At 44.4% G+C, this 16,560-nt stretch overlaps 1 protein-coding gene across 1 annotated transcript; it reads right to left on the reverse strand.

Moving 5' to 3' along the window:
- Positions 1 to 648: 648 nt before the first annotated feature.
- Positions 649 to 13,322, reverse strand: LOC144937467 (organic solute transporter subunit alpha-like). Its single transcript, XM_078864712.1, has 8 exons — positions 13,211 to 13,322; positions 10,995 to 11,155; positions 9,353 to 9,426; positions 8,463 to 8,621; positions 6,580 to 6,691; positions 5,071 to 5,217; positions 3,577 to 3,682; positions 649 to 1,350 (listed from the first exon to the last, which is right to left on the reverse strand). The coding sequence occupies exons 1-8, from the start codon at positions 13,320 to 13,322 to the stop codon at positions 1,199 to 1,201; spliced, it is 1,023 nt and encodes a 340-aa protein (XP_078720838.1). The 3' UTR covers positions 649 to 1,198.
- Positions 13,323 to 16,560: the final 3,238 nt, after the last annotated feature.

Genomic DNA, 16,560 nt, shown 5'->3' on the forward strand with positions numbered 1-16,560 from the left:
GGAGACGTGACGTCATCACACTGAACGGCACACCTGACGTCACGTCCCCATTTCACTCCTCTACAAATATACCAAACAAATTAAAGCACAATATAAGGTCAGTATATAAATTGAAATATTTACACAATGCATTACACTATTATAAATTCCAGCGTGCATAATTTCAACCCAAATGTTGCATTTTATTTATTTGGTCACTCATTAATATTATTGTAGACATGCAACAGGGAAGAGTAGGAATACGTCTCACAATTTTTGGTAAATATACACAATCTTTTATTGCTTTTAATACATCATTTACATTATCACATAATTTCCCTAACTACTATGTACAGCATATACAAATGTTTTCACATTATATTATCAATCACATAAAACATTTTAAGTGATTAATGGCATGAATATGAATTAAATAAGACAAGTTTGTAAATCGTGAACTAAAACTGCCCATGTGTTAATCCGACAGCATTTTACATTTTATTGACAGAGCAATTAAATGTCTGTATTTCAAAGGCCCATATAAATAACTCATTTAGATCTTGGGCAAAATATAATGCCAAAATATTCATTACATAGTTCATGTTTTAAATTGCTTATTAATTCTTACTTCTAAAAACTCCATTATCTATTCTAGTTCGAGACCCAACTTGTACCAATTCCACACAATCTACCATACTTAAGGTGCAGTCATTTGTTTATAAACAGTTTCGTGATATGGCCGTGGGAAAAAAAGAAATTGAACAAATATAAAAATGCTACATAAAACTGCACAAAGTGGCCAAGAATGTTCGACTTATTGCATCATTGGTTTATCATACAAGTAAAATTACATTCCGAAGAGGTTCTATGGCAATGGCAAATCTAGATGATTATACATCTGAAAAGGCAGTCAGGTAGGCTGGTCCAACAATTGTAGGCTGAGCAGTTTACATTTTACAGATGGCGATCGTCTGCCTACCCAAACTACAATGCAGCGGACACAGATTCAAAACTCCACTGTGCATCGAGACATTAGTGCCGGATATATCGAGTGGGAAGGTGCTACAATTGCACTCCGACCCGAGGACTACTACCCCAGAGGGGCCCAGGCAACGGGCCGCAAAATGGGTACTGGGGGTGGGGGTAGAAGGTGGACACCAACCAGGGCCAAAGCCAACCATGTCACGTGACTTCCTCTCGACGTACGTCCGATTGCCTCTCACACGTCCATCTTCTCCATTTGCTGGGAGGGCGTAATTACTTTACAGGCGTCGTCTTCTGTGGTGGTCTCTAAAATGGTCTTGCTGTAGTAGAAGCGGGCCACCAACGCCAACATGAACATCTCCAGGATCATTAGGTGCTGGTGCAGTACTGTAACGACAATGCAATCGATGCAGTGAGGTCCACTGGATTGTATACAGCGTCATCAACTCCACAATCGCCACTACAAAGGGCATCAAAGCATATCAGCATCTATCTATACGGGCAACTGGCTGGATTCATGTGAAAAAGCCACCATCCCAAATCGAGTATTTATGTAATACATAGTCAATTAGGCAGTATTGTTTTGGCCAGAAATGTATGATGCCCTGCAAGGACATTGTAGCCAGAAAAACGAAATTAACACCCATTACTTTTACTGAATAACATTTAAAAAAAATTGAAAAATATGACCGAGTGGCTCTATGGTTAGAGTGCTTGGCTCACAATCAGACGGTTTTAAGTTCACATCTCAGTACGGGGCGATCGATTCAGCTCTTTATCCCTCCAGCATTGTCATCCTAAAAAGAAAATGACCCATCACAATGCGTTGTGAGATTTGTACAACTGGCTTAGGGCCACTAACAGAGGTAAATGTCGCTCATCTGAGCAGGGAGATCCTTTCAGATGAGGCCTCGTTTAGAAGCTCTATACAATCCAAATCGCCATCGACTCTATAGGCTTACCAACAAATAACACAGGCTGTCTGATATTCACATGACAAATAGGGCCTCATTAACATTTCAAATGGCCTACGGTACCTAGTAAACACTGCACTCTCGTAACAGTGTCAGGACATTCAGGGACTTCAAAGAGGAGAGGTTTCGTGTACACAATGAGTGGTGCAGTTGCCACTACAATTGTTCTTGTTTCACTATGTATTTACTTTATTGTAACATTTGTGAATTACATTCGGAGTTTTTCACAAGGATGGCCTGCAATAGATATCCCAGGCAAACAAAAATGAAGTCAAGTAAAGTAAAGCTCATTTGTTAAACCAAGTGAGAACTCCGGAGACCAAGAGAAATCTCACTTGCGACAGTGACCAGGATCAGCAAAATGACAAAAGAAAAACAAATAAAATAAATAAAAGTACAACAATGAAGCGAATCGATAATGGAAAATAATCTTAGATAAACAATGTATATAATTAGATCTACAAAGGATTGTAGAATATACTAAATATTATTGACACAGCAGAGAATTTATCTGCATGTCGCAGGATTCTGATACGTAATTTTGGCACCTTAAGAAAATATATTCAAGGACACACAAGAAAGCCTACATTACTATATATACAGGACTCAATCTGCAAGGTGTCGGCGCGTACATCAACAGGTATCTATAACTAAGTGTGGTACAAAAATAGACGTTTCTCAATCGGGACTATTATATGGCCAGAACTCTTTAAACATTCTCTCAGCTCATAAAGATAAAAATCTTTATGAACATGGCCAGTAAAGGACCATTTGTGGGAGGAAGGCAGCCCAGACATTGTAATCGAGGCAAAACAAAGTTTGTGGAATAAAAAAAAGTCCACTTTAAAAGAAAAATCTATGATTGTGTGATGTTTGGGAAAATATATTTGGCCCCCGAATGGAATTTGTTCTTTTTCATCAAATGCATTGTGAGGTTTTTTTCTATATTCCCTAGGAATTAAATTATATTTTAGCAAAATAATTACAAGAGAAGCACAAATTTAAAAGTTAAGAGCAATTTTTAATGAACCGTGGCCAGTATTCGTTACCCCCACCTTTTGGGTGTCGCTATCCAGATTATTATTATTTTAAGTCTTCTGCACTTCTTCTGCCATTTGAATTCACTTCAAAGCTTATTTGTCACGCAGAAAATCCTATTTAGCCAGTTACCCAGCTAGCTTCAGTGGCAACAGCCCACAGCCACTAACAACAACAACATAGTTTTTGTTGGGGTCGAAAGGAGCCCAGCCAGCAGCCAGCCAGGAAACTCAAGGCATAGATTTTGAATCGTAGTACGATTGGAGTGGCACTCACAGGTTGGTGATCAAGGGGAAGACATTGAAGCTAGTCACGGTGTGCTCTAAGCGTACACCTTGGAGGGCCACGTGTGGAAGAAAGTAAGCAATTGCGAGGATGGCGGCATCAATTGCATTGGCCATGGTGACCTCTTTAAACAATCCATCAAGAGTTAAACTATAGTTTTAGTCATCAAACTAATTTAATTATCATAAACACAGCAGTGGCAAGACAGTGGTGTAACCCAATTACTATTATTTGGCTCTCTAAATGTAGAAAAGACGACATAGGTAACAGCCGTCTTTCTGCCTTATTGTCTTCACACGCGCGTGTGTTAACGTACTGAGTCCTTTGTTGCGAGCTGGAAGAAACTCGTCACATTTGATGCCACCGAACAGCACCGCAAAGTTAAAGCAGGAGCTCTGCAGTGTGGTGATGATGAGGACAGCCTGTACGCCGCACACACAGGGACACCAGAAAGCAAACAGACCAAAGGTTTAGATCAGGAATCAAACCCAGAAATAATATAACGTTATACACACATATATATAGCATCATATATGCAAGTTGCATTTCAAAACACTATCGTCGAATTTGCAACATGCATACTTTTCGGACAGAGGTGTGGTAAACCACAGGCAAGCGTAAAAGCAGCCAGAGCCAGTGATAACAATTGCCCACGGTCAGTGGTCCTATAATTGGATTTTTGGCAAGCTCCAAACATCCCAATCTTGACTTGTAGTTTTTTGTTATTTTCTTTGAACCTATCTACGTGACATACTCTTTGGTTCGTTCTCTTGGTAAGTCACGTAGGTAGAACGTGACTTTACCGAAAGAACCAAAGAATATCCAAACATCCCAATTTGTCCTAAATAGGGACATTTGACCAAATCCAATATTAATGCCCTTCACCTATGAAAGCGTAATTGCATCTCAAGACTCTTTTTCATGAGAATCCCGCATTGGATTATTTGGTCATTGCCATGAATGGGTATTTGGCATGTGGGTGATTTAATCGTGAAGCAAATTGTGAATCCTTTAAGAAGATCTCGGCATGCTCGAGCAAGATTTCCCATGCACTAGTCTTCATGTGCCACTGCAGTCCACCGCTTTAGACTTACCAACATTTCAAAGAAAAGCAAAGTAAGATTGAACACTTTTCAGCATCAAATGAGTATAAAAGGTGGCGAAATGGACTGCGCCGATCCGTGAGAGCTGACATGGAGGAGGCTCTGAACTGCGGAGCTCTTAGGCATAGTTCTCAAAAGATCAGCGTATCTCTGCCCGAACGAGTAGTAAGGGCGGCTCCTATCTTGATCGGTAGCTCTGATATAGAGTCGTATATTCACAGCATCAAAAGTAAACTAAATTCTTTTTATTGTACCTGGTAAGGCCCACTGAGCTATATAGTTTTTTTCAGAAGCGACCTGGCCACAAATGATAGGGCAACGAAGTGGCTTATCATGTGGACATTTATAGCAGCAAAAAACATCTAAACGCGTGTTTCTAAATGTGGAGGGAAAAACTGGAGGACCCGGAGAAAAATCCACACGACCATGGGGAGAGACACGCAAACTCCAAATATACAGGCATCAGGATCGGGATTGAACCCACGACCTCCTGCATACCAGGCGAGGTAGTTAACATCTCACTACCGCGGCATGAAAGTCAAGCAGCGAGAAGTCTCTCCGCTAAGCCCTTCCCACAGGGTGGTCTGAGCCGATAATTATCTGTATGTATGTATGTCGAACATCTTTCGGACCGTACGTCGCCAACCATGCTAATCTGAAGGCAAAAGGTTCGAGGAAACAAAATAAAATGCATAAACCGCAGGCACCTGATTGATGATGAACTTGGGCAGGATGTGCGTGTGGGCGAGCTGGTCGCGGACGTGGGAGTACAGCATGGAGACCGGCCACACGGCGAAGAGGGTCAGCAGGGACGGCATCATCATGACCCACGAGCCCAGACTCGCCACGTTCAGCTGCTCGTGCGCACGACAAGTGGCGAGCACGTATTCCAGTCAACGTGTGGACACGACCGCAGTGCTGGTGTAAAAATTGGCGAAAGTTAACTGCAGCGTAACTCTTTTTTTTTACGTGCGAATCTCAGTTTGCTGTGAAGATACGCATATATTTTATTCCTCACTTGTATGACGCCATTTTAATTAAAAAGAAAATGTCCAAGAAATTAAACGAGCGTTGGGGTACTGCTCGTCTCCATTTCAGGACTGAGCCAGTGGTGGAAATTCCTCATTTCTAAGGCAGGGGCCAGTCTCTCCTCGGACAACCACTGGGTGGGCTGAATCGGCCCCTACACGGGGATTTGAACTCACAACCTTCCAGTTTGGTGTCAAGCGTTCTGCCACGGTGCCGGCCATCTCAAGACATTAGGCATGAATCCATTTTGAGGAGACAATGCTGTCCGCTCTATTTTTTTTTAATTCATTGTTGTGCCTGCCGTAAAAGTCACTGCAATGAATTTGAATTGTTTCACCGACTTGTACACAGTCAGTGTGCAAGTTGATGAAACCAATCTAGGGCAGACAGAAGCGAGTTGACGCAGACCAGACATCATCACCCTGTTGAACTTATACAAAGCTTTAAAAGCTATGTGTAGAAAATGCATAGATTATGCAAGTACTGAGGCAGGCGTGTATGACAACATTGATGTTTGGGTACTCGTTTTTTATTTTATTAAATACAACAACACCCACATCTGTCAAAGTGGTATCCACGGTTGCACTTCTTTTTGCAATACATTAAATATGTAATGCACCACTGACTTCGCAAAACAACATAACAATGATCGTATCAGCTCATATCATGGCAGAGGGAACAGAGCATTGCTGCATTTGTAATTCAAACCCAGGGTGGGTGACGGGACGAGGCACTGCAGCCTAAGAGGAATATAAAAAGGGAGTCCCTGCTTACTCAGCTTCTTGTAACATTTTGCCTTCCTATAAAATAAAAAAAATATAATATGAAGGGGGAGGGGGAGTGGTAAAAACTTTGTTTCTTTACCTATTATTTATTTGATGTAATACTCACTTTTCTTATGCTATTCATTGCACATGGTTGCACCTTATTTTGCGCGCGATTGCAATTTATTTTGCTCAGTCGGTGTTAGATGCTGAGGTCGAGATGGGTTTCTTTTTGTATTAATCTTGCTCTATGTACCCTGTACCGCTCCCATTCTGCTGTAATGCGCACTAAGTGCCCACTTTATTCAGGGAAATATTGGCAGATAAAATAAAGATTGAATGATTCATTTTTAAACACATTAAGGGTAATCTGCTCAGTTCTGTATAAAGAATGTAGGTCTGAATACAGTGCCATCCACTCACTTTGCCCGGGATGATGAGGCCGTCGATGACGAAGACGTTGCCGATGAAGAGAATGATGAGCCGCAAACATAAAATGTACATGACGATCTGCCGGAGAATCCTTATATTGATCCTGTGAGGAGACATGGCCATGACCCACGCGCAGCGAATGTTCAATTTGTGCTCAAAGGACATTTTAAAATAGCAGTCAGCAAACATGAGACAGGTGGAGCATGAAACGTCGGACATCGTGCGGAACAACATCGCGGCACGACCTGAAACACATCGGAGAATGACACACGGTGGACTTTGTCGAATACTTATGTATGTTGAACTTCTTTCGAACCGTACGTAGCCAACCGTTCTCATCGGAGGTGTGGGGGAAGGACAACAAACTACACCATTGGAACTTCATTTGCCAGTAAAAAAAAATATTACTGGCAAATGAGGTTCCAATAGTGTAAATGCTTACCCCGAGCTCTCATACTCTGATGGTGCATTGTCTTTGAGTTGTGCGCCTTTTGGCGTCATCTGGTCCAACACCATGTGAGACTAGGCTCTAAGGAAAGCTGTCTCGGGTGTGGACTAATCAACTTCAAGGACAGTGCATACATTATCAGAGTTATGTTTTTTGTTTGCATTATGACTGCAGGTATTGTGGTCTATGCAAACATGACTCCTTGTAAAAAAGGTGTCAGTTTTGTTGCCAGATAGAAGGGTAAAAAACCAATTATGAAAACAAACTAGACACAAAAAGTCACTCTAAAGGACCCGATTCATGTGGGGGCTCGAGGGGTTACAGCCTGGGGCCTCTGAGTTTGAGAGGCCCCAAAAATAAACTGAACTGATTTTGTGTTAAGTTCGTTGCCCGTACCTCGCACCTCCGATTCGCACGGTTGGCTATGTACGGTGAGAAAGAAATTCAACATACATACAGACTCATAATAAAGGTTTTTAGGTTAGATCGCGTAAGTATAAATGTTTCGATTTAAAGCTTTCGTGACTGTAGGGATTCATATTCTTGGTTCTTTCGGTAAAGTCACGTAGAAGGGAAAAAAATAAAATAAAACAATAAAATTCTCACGAAGTTTCGATTGCAACACAAGCAATCATCATCAGGTGTGACAACCACAGCCAGTTGCTGTCCGTGGTGCTAAAGTAAAAAAAAACGCCACTTTTTTCAAACTTTATTTCTGTGGTTTTCACACCCGATGATGATTGCTTGTGTTGCAATCGAAACGTCGTGAGAATTTTATTGTTTTATTTTTATTACTTTCTTTTTTTTTTCCTTCTACGTGACTTTACCGAAAGAACCAAGAATAAGTATGAATGTGTCGTAAACCTCCACTACCCGACACAGCCAGTAAGGTTTGTCACGTAAACAACACGCGCCAATTAGTTACTACTTAAGCCCACTGGTGTGTTGGAGAGTAAATCCACTACATTTACAATTGTAATCCAAAAACCTTAATCATGAATAATATTGTTCGCGAAAACCTACGTTGTAAACTGATTCATACAGACTGCTTTTAATGGTTGAGGCGCAATACGGGAGTGCTACAATACATACGTGTCCTTTCGGTGAGATTCAGCAATTAAAATCGCAGCATCGCTAAGTGCATTACTGCCAGTTATGTGCCGATGTTAAAATAGCTTTGCCCATTTTAGATTTGAAATCGCATTACAATTGGCATGTTAAAATCTCGAAATTGAAAAACTGAGGCGAATAACAATTGATTGTTTGGCATTGATGGTAGGTGAGGGGCAATATCAAATGAGGTCCCAAAACTCCCAACGTCTCTGGGCCCGCGTTGAACCCAACCGGGTCCACTGCCCGCCTCTTGCCCAGCGCACGTGGATCGCCCATTTGGCCAAAAGCAGTGGCGCAGGTGCGACGGCCTCACCTGTTGAACTCCACGGTGGGCAGGCAGAGGCAGCAGCAGCAGCAGGGCCCCGTGCTCGTGCGGAAGGACTCGTTCTCAAGCTTGCTCAGCATGGAGCTCGTGCCGCCCATGTACACGATGGTGAGCTCCACGAACAGGTAGATGCAAACGCCAAAGTAACTGTTGGCGGGGAGGGAGGGGGGAATAACGGCGCGTGGGAAGATGAATATTTGGTTTTCTTGGTTCTTTCGGTAAAGTCACGTAGAAGGGAAATAATAAAATAACAAGAATTTAACATAATAAAATACAATTCTCACGACGTTTCGGCCACAACGCAAGCCGCCGTCCTCAGGTGAAGAACAGGTCTGTCGGGAGGACAGCGTCTAAATGGGACGGCTGCTTGCGTTGTGGCCGAAACGTCGTGAGAATTGTATTTTATTGTTTTATTTTTATAATTGTATTATTTCCCTTCTACGTGACTTTACCAAAAGAACCAAGAAGATGAATCCCTGCAGTCACGAAAGAAGCTTTAAATCGAAAAATGAATATTTTGCTTTGAAGGACAGTAATGTCGCACGAGTACTGGAAGACGACGGCATCGTTGGTAGTCGACGTGTGTCCGAGTGAGAAAGGCGGCGGTGGGTGCGTCACTCCTGCGCGATGGAGGAGGGCAGGTTGCTAAGGGAGGCATTGGGGTGGCGCCCATAGGTTGGTGACCAAAGGGAATGAGCTAAAGCCCAATTTGTGACGATGAGACTTTCAGAGTGGCCCTCTGATGTCGGGCGTCGGCTGTGCCACAGCGGCGAGATCTGGCGAGGCGTGGTGGCATCGGTGATACACTTGGCTGTGATGAGGTCTGTTCTGGAGGCGTCGCAGGAAGGCGATCGGTAAGGAGGGGGGGGGACACTTACACGGACGAGAGGAACTCGGTGAAAACCGTGGCACGGGGCACCCACATGGCGATGGTGGCTCCAGAGGCAATCACCTGGACAGCGGCGAATAGAATACGAACTTCATTAGACGAATGATACGACATCATGAGCTTGACAATGAACTGTTATTTCACGGGACCTCCCTGTTATTTTTCGATTACAGTGAGGAGGATTGCAACTAAAGGTATTGAAAAAAAACTTCTGGTATTAATCTCCAACTTACATCCCGAAGCCAATAGTGGAAAATCTGCATTCCTATGATGGGGCCGAAGGTACACATAAGACACTCATTGTTAACTCCCCACAAAGTGGTTTGAGTATTATCGTCTCTAGACATACGAGGGGTGGGATTGACCCCTCACTCAGTTGAGTCAATTGGTTTCACTGCATTTATAAAAGGTAATGTCCTTTATTTTCCAACACAGTCTAAAGCCTCGCCAAGTCTCAAGGCTCTGATTGTAGTGAGAGTATGAAAAAAACAATTGCAACACTCTGTAAATATTCACATTATTTAGTTTGTATCAAAACAGTATTCTAAACTACAGTGTATACACTATGCTAAAATACAGACGGGTTAATGAAAATAAAAACGTGAAGAGTTTGTTTATATAACAAAAAAAAAGTGTATTACTGAAACTTGGATTCTTATGGAGAGCTCTCACTCGGCTAGCCGAATCATCACAGGGTAATTTTCGTAAAAGTAAACAAATCCATTTTATTCCTCATCTATGCATCATCTCCACAGAAACTAAATTATGCAGCAGTGTACACAATTATCATGAGATCCGTGCTGTAAAAAAACACTGGACAAATAACACAAATACTGAATACTGTACAATAATAATCTCTTAGGCTAATAATGAGCCGCACAGTGTCGTTCTCAGAGAGAGAGAACGACTCGGAGGCATGGGGAGCCACAGACAAGCGGAAAGGTAGCCAAGCGGTGAGCCAGCACCAACTATTGCCCAAGCTCTGCGGTCCGCTATATATTAAGGCGTCACCGACCAATTAATGAGCGTTTATACATGTGGGTGGAAACCGGAGTACCCGGAGAAAAACCCAAGTTGGGCAACATTCTATCCCTGTACGAGTTGGAAATGGATTTAGATTGATCCACTTGCTGTATTGTCATAGGTGTGGTGGCGACTTCGACACCCACGGAAATGTAATTTCACGACGCAGCACTGGAGTAGAGGCATATGCCGCCACCACCACCCGGGTAAATTATATTTAGAATTCAAAAAAATGTTAAAAATGCAATCCCGTATGGGAAAACATTGGTGGTGGAAATTACAAACGTCATTGCAGTGTGGGGCTAAGCAAGCCGTGAATCATCCATCTGATGCAAACAACTCCTTTGAGCCTTTATTATCAAACACATCTTTACAATGTACATCCTGAGAGGCCATTGCAAAACATGATTTCGTAAAGCACACAAGAGTAGCAAGGGATTTAGTAGCCTGCTCATGTAACGTGCAAGTTTATAGGTTGCATTGTTTGTACTTGATAAGAATGCCAATTGTGCAAAAGATGGCTGGGAAATTCTGCACGATCTAAAGTGAGATTGATTCCTAACGCGATCGTTACCGCTGGGCTTGGCCTGGCATGAGGAGTAACGTACCGCGGGACATCCTGTGATCACCAGCTTGGCAACGCGGAGGGAACGGTTCATGGGCTTCCTTGTGAAGTACAGCGACCGCTCGATGTATACGATGACGCAGAATAACGCCATCACGGACAGGATGATGAACATGAAAATGTTGATGGTGTGTCCCTTGACGACTGTAAACACACACACAAGTCATCATCATTATTAACAGCTCCGAATGATCCCACATGGTCTTGCGATTCCACGATCCGTCTCATTGCTGCACATCAGCTCATCTCGTCATCATTCCATCTCCACAACGGTTGTCCTTTTGGGATGTGTTCCCTTCTTTGGCTGAACTTCCATCGTGAGTCTGGTCCATTGGCCACCCTCTCTTCTAGCAATATCTTTCTCAAGCTCACTTTTTCTTCAAGTCACTATATCTCTAAATTGCATTTGTTATCTCACACCGAGTTCCTCTCTTGTGTCTCTCAGTGGATTTTTCTAGCATGCATCTCTCTACGCATCTGTGTGCATTTTCCAAAAGTTTTTGTCAGCGTCTGTGTTTTATGCATGTCATAGAAGCAAACCTGTCAACCCCTTATCAGTGCCCTACCTTATTACAGACCAATTCAGACCTTATTGGTCACCCCGTGCCCTTATAAATCTCAACCATCATCCTACAAAGTGAGAAACACAAAGACAAAAAAATTGCCCGTACTGAAACGGCTGTACGCCGTATGAACTTGAAAACTCAATTTCCCTGTACAAGAATACGGGAAAACCGTATGGGTTGACATATATGGAGCAGGTAAGAATGCGTTGATTTCAAACTTGCTTTGTTCGCAACATGGGTAAGTTGCTTTTACTAATCCCCTGAAACTCGCCTCTATTTCATCAAATTGATTTAATTTCACCTTCACCGTTACACAAATTACTTGGCGATACTACGTTGGCAATGGTGCACAAACAACAACAAAAAACCTCGATACATTAATCAATAACGCTGCCTTGAAAGGATAAGTGTAATAATTACACGGGTGATCAATGGCCCTACATCACAGTACATATAGACCAGAGGTAGCACCATTGGGACGACATACATAATGTATTGTGTGTTTAAAGTTACATCCCTCCAACAATTATCTTCTGAGCCAACTTGTTTCACACGAGACCTTTATTTCGGCCCATGTTTTTGTTGTTATCTTTAGCTCAATCGTGCAGAATTATTTATGAAGTTCTTCGCGACGTTCCCTGTAGTTCACGCTGAACTTGCAAGGACAGCCACAAATTACAAAATCACAAGATGGGGAAATACGCTCTCCCCAAGGCAGTACTGCAGTACTGCAATGAAATTGGTTCCATTTTTTTTTAAACACCCTGTATATTTATTCCGAACATACCACACACAACAAGTGTACAGAGTGTTTAGCCCAACACACAACACACGCACGCTGCGAGGAAGTTTACTTCGGTTAAGTGACAAACTGGGCTAGGTGAAGTCTCAGGAGGGGGTCTAAAGGCGAGGAATAATCTTGGGGAGAGCTCTGTGCAGTCAATTCCTTGCCCCGGCCACCACCCGTGCCGGATGCCAAACACTCCGTTGTTATTTACTTTTGGTTACAGCAGTTATAGGTTTTTTTGACATGATATACAAATTGTAAAGCAAAATTAAATAATAATAAAAGCAATTGAATTGAAATGTTCAACACATAACTGGTAATGATACACGTATATGCTATGGCTTTAATAGCCTATTCATCTATAGTGTGGTTGGGTGGGTGAGCGTGTGGTTGGGTTGGTGAGCGGGTGGTTGGATAGGTGAGCGGGTGGTTGTGTGGGTGAGCGTGTGGGTGGGTGAGCGTGTGGGTGGGTGGATGAGCTTGTGGTTGGGTGGGTGAGCGTGTGGGCGGCTGAGCGGGTGGGCGGCTGAGCGTGTGGGCGGGTGAGCGTGTGGGTGGGTGAGCATGTGGTTGGGTGGGTCAGTGTGTGGGTGGTTGGGTGGGCGGGTGAGCGTGTGGGTGGGTGGTTGAGCGTGTGGGTGGGTGAGCATGTGGTTGGGTGGGCGGGTGAGCGTGTGGGTGGGTGGGTCAGTGTGTGGGTGGTTGGGTGGGCGGGTGAGCGTGTGGGTGGGTGGTTGAGCGTGTGGGTGGGTGAGCGTGTGGGTGGGTGAGCGTGTGGGTGGGTGAGCATGTGGTTGGGTGGGCGGTTGAGCGGGTGGGTGGGTGAGCGCGTGTGGGATGCATTACGCGCAAAGATGGCCGTGGAGTTTGGCGACTCCTGGGCGCAGGCGATGATGTTGGCGGTGGAGTCATTGCCGCTGCTGCTGTTCATGTTCGTCTGGGTGGGCTGCGTGGTCATGGTGGCTGCTTGCGAGCTCCTGGCAACTGAACGTCGCGAAAGCACGACGCGGGTTGCCCTTCTTATAGGGGAGCGCTCACTCCCAACTCCGCTCGCCCTCTCGCTCGCTTCACCGCAACACGCGAAAGCCCTCGGCGTTTATATGGCCCATCGCGCCAATTCACCTTCGTCCTTGGTCATTGCACGCAAGTTCATTGGGGGGGGGGGGGGGGGGTGGAGGTTTCTCCGTTGCAAAACGTGTCGAGAAGACATTGCGTGTTCACACGAGGGTCTGAATGCACGACGGAGTCGAAGTGGACCAACGCGATTTTATTGGACCCTCTCGCTTGCCCGTCCGTCGAACCGCGCTACGGGTCTGATGAAAGATGCACTCACTGTGAGGCCGTGTGCTTAAAGGTTTAAAGCTACGGGAGAACTGGAGATACGTATGTTGGATCTGGGACAGCTATTGAAAGGAGGGTTACGTTTAAAATACACGACAGATGAGATCAATTTGGAAGAGCGATTTTATGACGCTGAAATTGATACAAAAAACAAAGCAATGAGCCTTAAGAAACAAGTTTTTTTTTTAAAAAGCGTGTACCAGCTGCTATGAAACACGATTAAGACACGTGGCCATTCACAATAAACAATAATAACTCCGAAGTGTGCAAAGAAGCAGACACATGCTTGAGATCAAATTGACATATACAGTATCTCATTGGGTTAACTCAGCCCTTTGTTTTTCAGAGTTGATACTATATTACAGTATTTCTTATTGCTTCCCCAGGAGAACCCGAATCCCAACACAATTTTTGATGAGTGCCCTCCTGCATTTGTATTTTGGAAGGAAATCACGGTGCCTGAAACCCCACACATACGGGGAATAGAACTCGACACTGCCACCCCCTGGTAACCTCACAGCCCTGGGTCTGCAACACCTGGCAAGCCCTGCTTGCCACCAGAGGTCGCAACCGGGTACCCGATACCCGTACCCTACCCGATACCCGGCTACCTGTACCCGGGCGGGTACGGGTACCCGTTTGCGACCCTGGTGCGGCCGGGTACGGGTAGGCCGTGAGTCACCGGTGAGTAACCGTTTGTCACTCATTTCGGGTAAGGTACGGGTACCCGTACCCGGGTACGGGTACCCGTTTGCGACCCTGGTGCGGCCGGGTACGGGTACGGGTAAGGAATCAAACCCCGTTTGCGACCTCTGCTTGCCACCCATCCTACTGCCCACCAGGATCAACTCTGCTTAAAGTCCAGGGGTGCCGCGATGGCGACATGTTAGCTACCTCGCCTGGTATACAGGATGTCGTGAGTCAGATCTCGACCCTGACGCCTGCTGTATATTTCGAGTTTGCATGTTCTCCCCGTGGTCGCGTGGATATTTCCCCGGGTCCTTGCGTACCAACTATAATTTAGCTGATATACATTTCCACGTGATAAGCCACTTCGTTGGGCTATCATTTGTGGCCAAGTCGATTCTGAAAAAGAGCTGTATTGCTCAGTGGCATCTTACCTGGTAAAATAAACAAAAAAATTTAGTTAGTAGTTGTCACGAGAATTGGGTGCACGAGTACTGCACTGTAGGAAGTCAACAGTTGTACTGTGCAGTGACTAGCCCCCACCATAGGAATATGGAATTTCCACCACCGGCGTTGATGAATAAAGAATAGCAGCAGCACAGACTCACATGTAATAACACACATTGTTACCTATTTGTGACTGCTGCATTGCAACGAATTTCATCAGTACATTGATATTTTCACAATGTAAAAAATATATTTTTACCTCTATTGTACTAAAGTACTACACTCAATAATCACAGGCGTTTGTCACGTACCTGCGTGCAGTTTATATTTATGATGTACGGCAAAGCCAGAGATGCTGGAACACGGCAAGTGTGACTTGTAACCCAGGAGTTCCTGGCCACGCACTGAACAAGAGACAAGAATATCTGGAAACCTTTTTGTCTCATACAGCCTCGCAAATAAAATAAAAACCCGGTCGGACAGTGCTGAGTCTTCCAGATTTAAACCTGCAGTGCAATGCAGCATGATTTTTTTTACTGCAAAAGGTAAAATTCCTGCCATTCTACGGGCACGGCTCGTCGCGCGCAATCCGGGCGCAACCTTTGAGATTCATGAAACATTTGCAGCCTTCATAATTAAGAGCCAGCAATAAATGGCCCTCTGAGGTAGCCGCTTAAAAGTTGAGGCAGTTATTTGAAAGGGGCTCGTTCACGAGTTTACGTCCTTTATAGGCTGAATACAGCTTCATAAGCCGCGAAGTGGTATGTGGCCTTGTAGCGTCAGCATTCGCTGCCTTCAACTTACACAAAGTCACGGACTCAAAGAGGTGTGGGTGGGTGTTAATCTCTTGTCCAAGGACGCAGTGTTCTTGTTGTCCCACACGACAGCTCAGAGTATTGCCTCTGAACCAGCAAGCCAGACGCTATCTCTTCCCGCAGCCAATCCGACAATGTTAAAGCACTGTTGTATTTCTTTTCTTGTGTAATTGCTATCATAAGATGAAGATCTCTCATGACACGTTGAAATCACCCCGTGCGTTAGAACATGGCCCACAGAGGCAGACGTCGGTAGAACTTCCTCTGATATCTCTTTGCGGGATCCTTTTAAAAAACGAACTTTAAACTTTCAATATTTTTTTTTCTTTCAACAGGCAAGGCCCACTGAGCTTTAGAGCTCTTTTTTCAGAAGCGAACTGGCCACAAATGATAGCGCGACGAAGTAAGTGGCTTATCACGTGGACATTTTATTTAGCAGCCCAATACTCTTCACGCATGTCGATTTTAAATGTGGAGTGAAAATCCAGAGGACCCCCAGAAAAAGTCAACACGACCACGGGGAGAACATGCAAATTCCAAATATACAGGCGTCAGGGTCGGGGTCGAAACCACAACTCCTACGTACCAGGCAAGGAAGATAACATCTCGCCATCGCGGCGTAACATCCACACATTAGGATGTTCACTTTCCCGCAGGCCCTGCCACAAAATAAATATTAGTTGCACGACAATATGACCAATATGGAATGTGAGACGAAAAACCAACACCCGTTGTCAACTAAAATTCCTCGCACTGCCATAACAGGCTGCTGGACAACGTGTTATTGTTAGCGAGCACCTATTAAGGCGGTGGTGACATGGCCCTTGCGGTAGCGCGTTTATCAGTTGTTGGGGAGATCCAAAATTCGAAACCAGTGGCCGCCTGGATTTGAACTTTATTGCCACA

The sequence above is a fragment of the Lampetra fluviatilis genome, chromosome 19, assembly GCF_964198595.1.
Source record: "Lampetra fluviatilis chromosome 19, kcLamFluv1.1, whole genome shotgun sequence".
In the NCBI taxonomy this organism is placed as follows: domain Eukaryota; kingdom Metazoa; phylum Chordata; class Hyperoartia; order Petromyzontiformes; family Petromyzontidae; genus Lampetra; species Lampetra fluviatilis.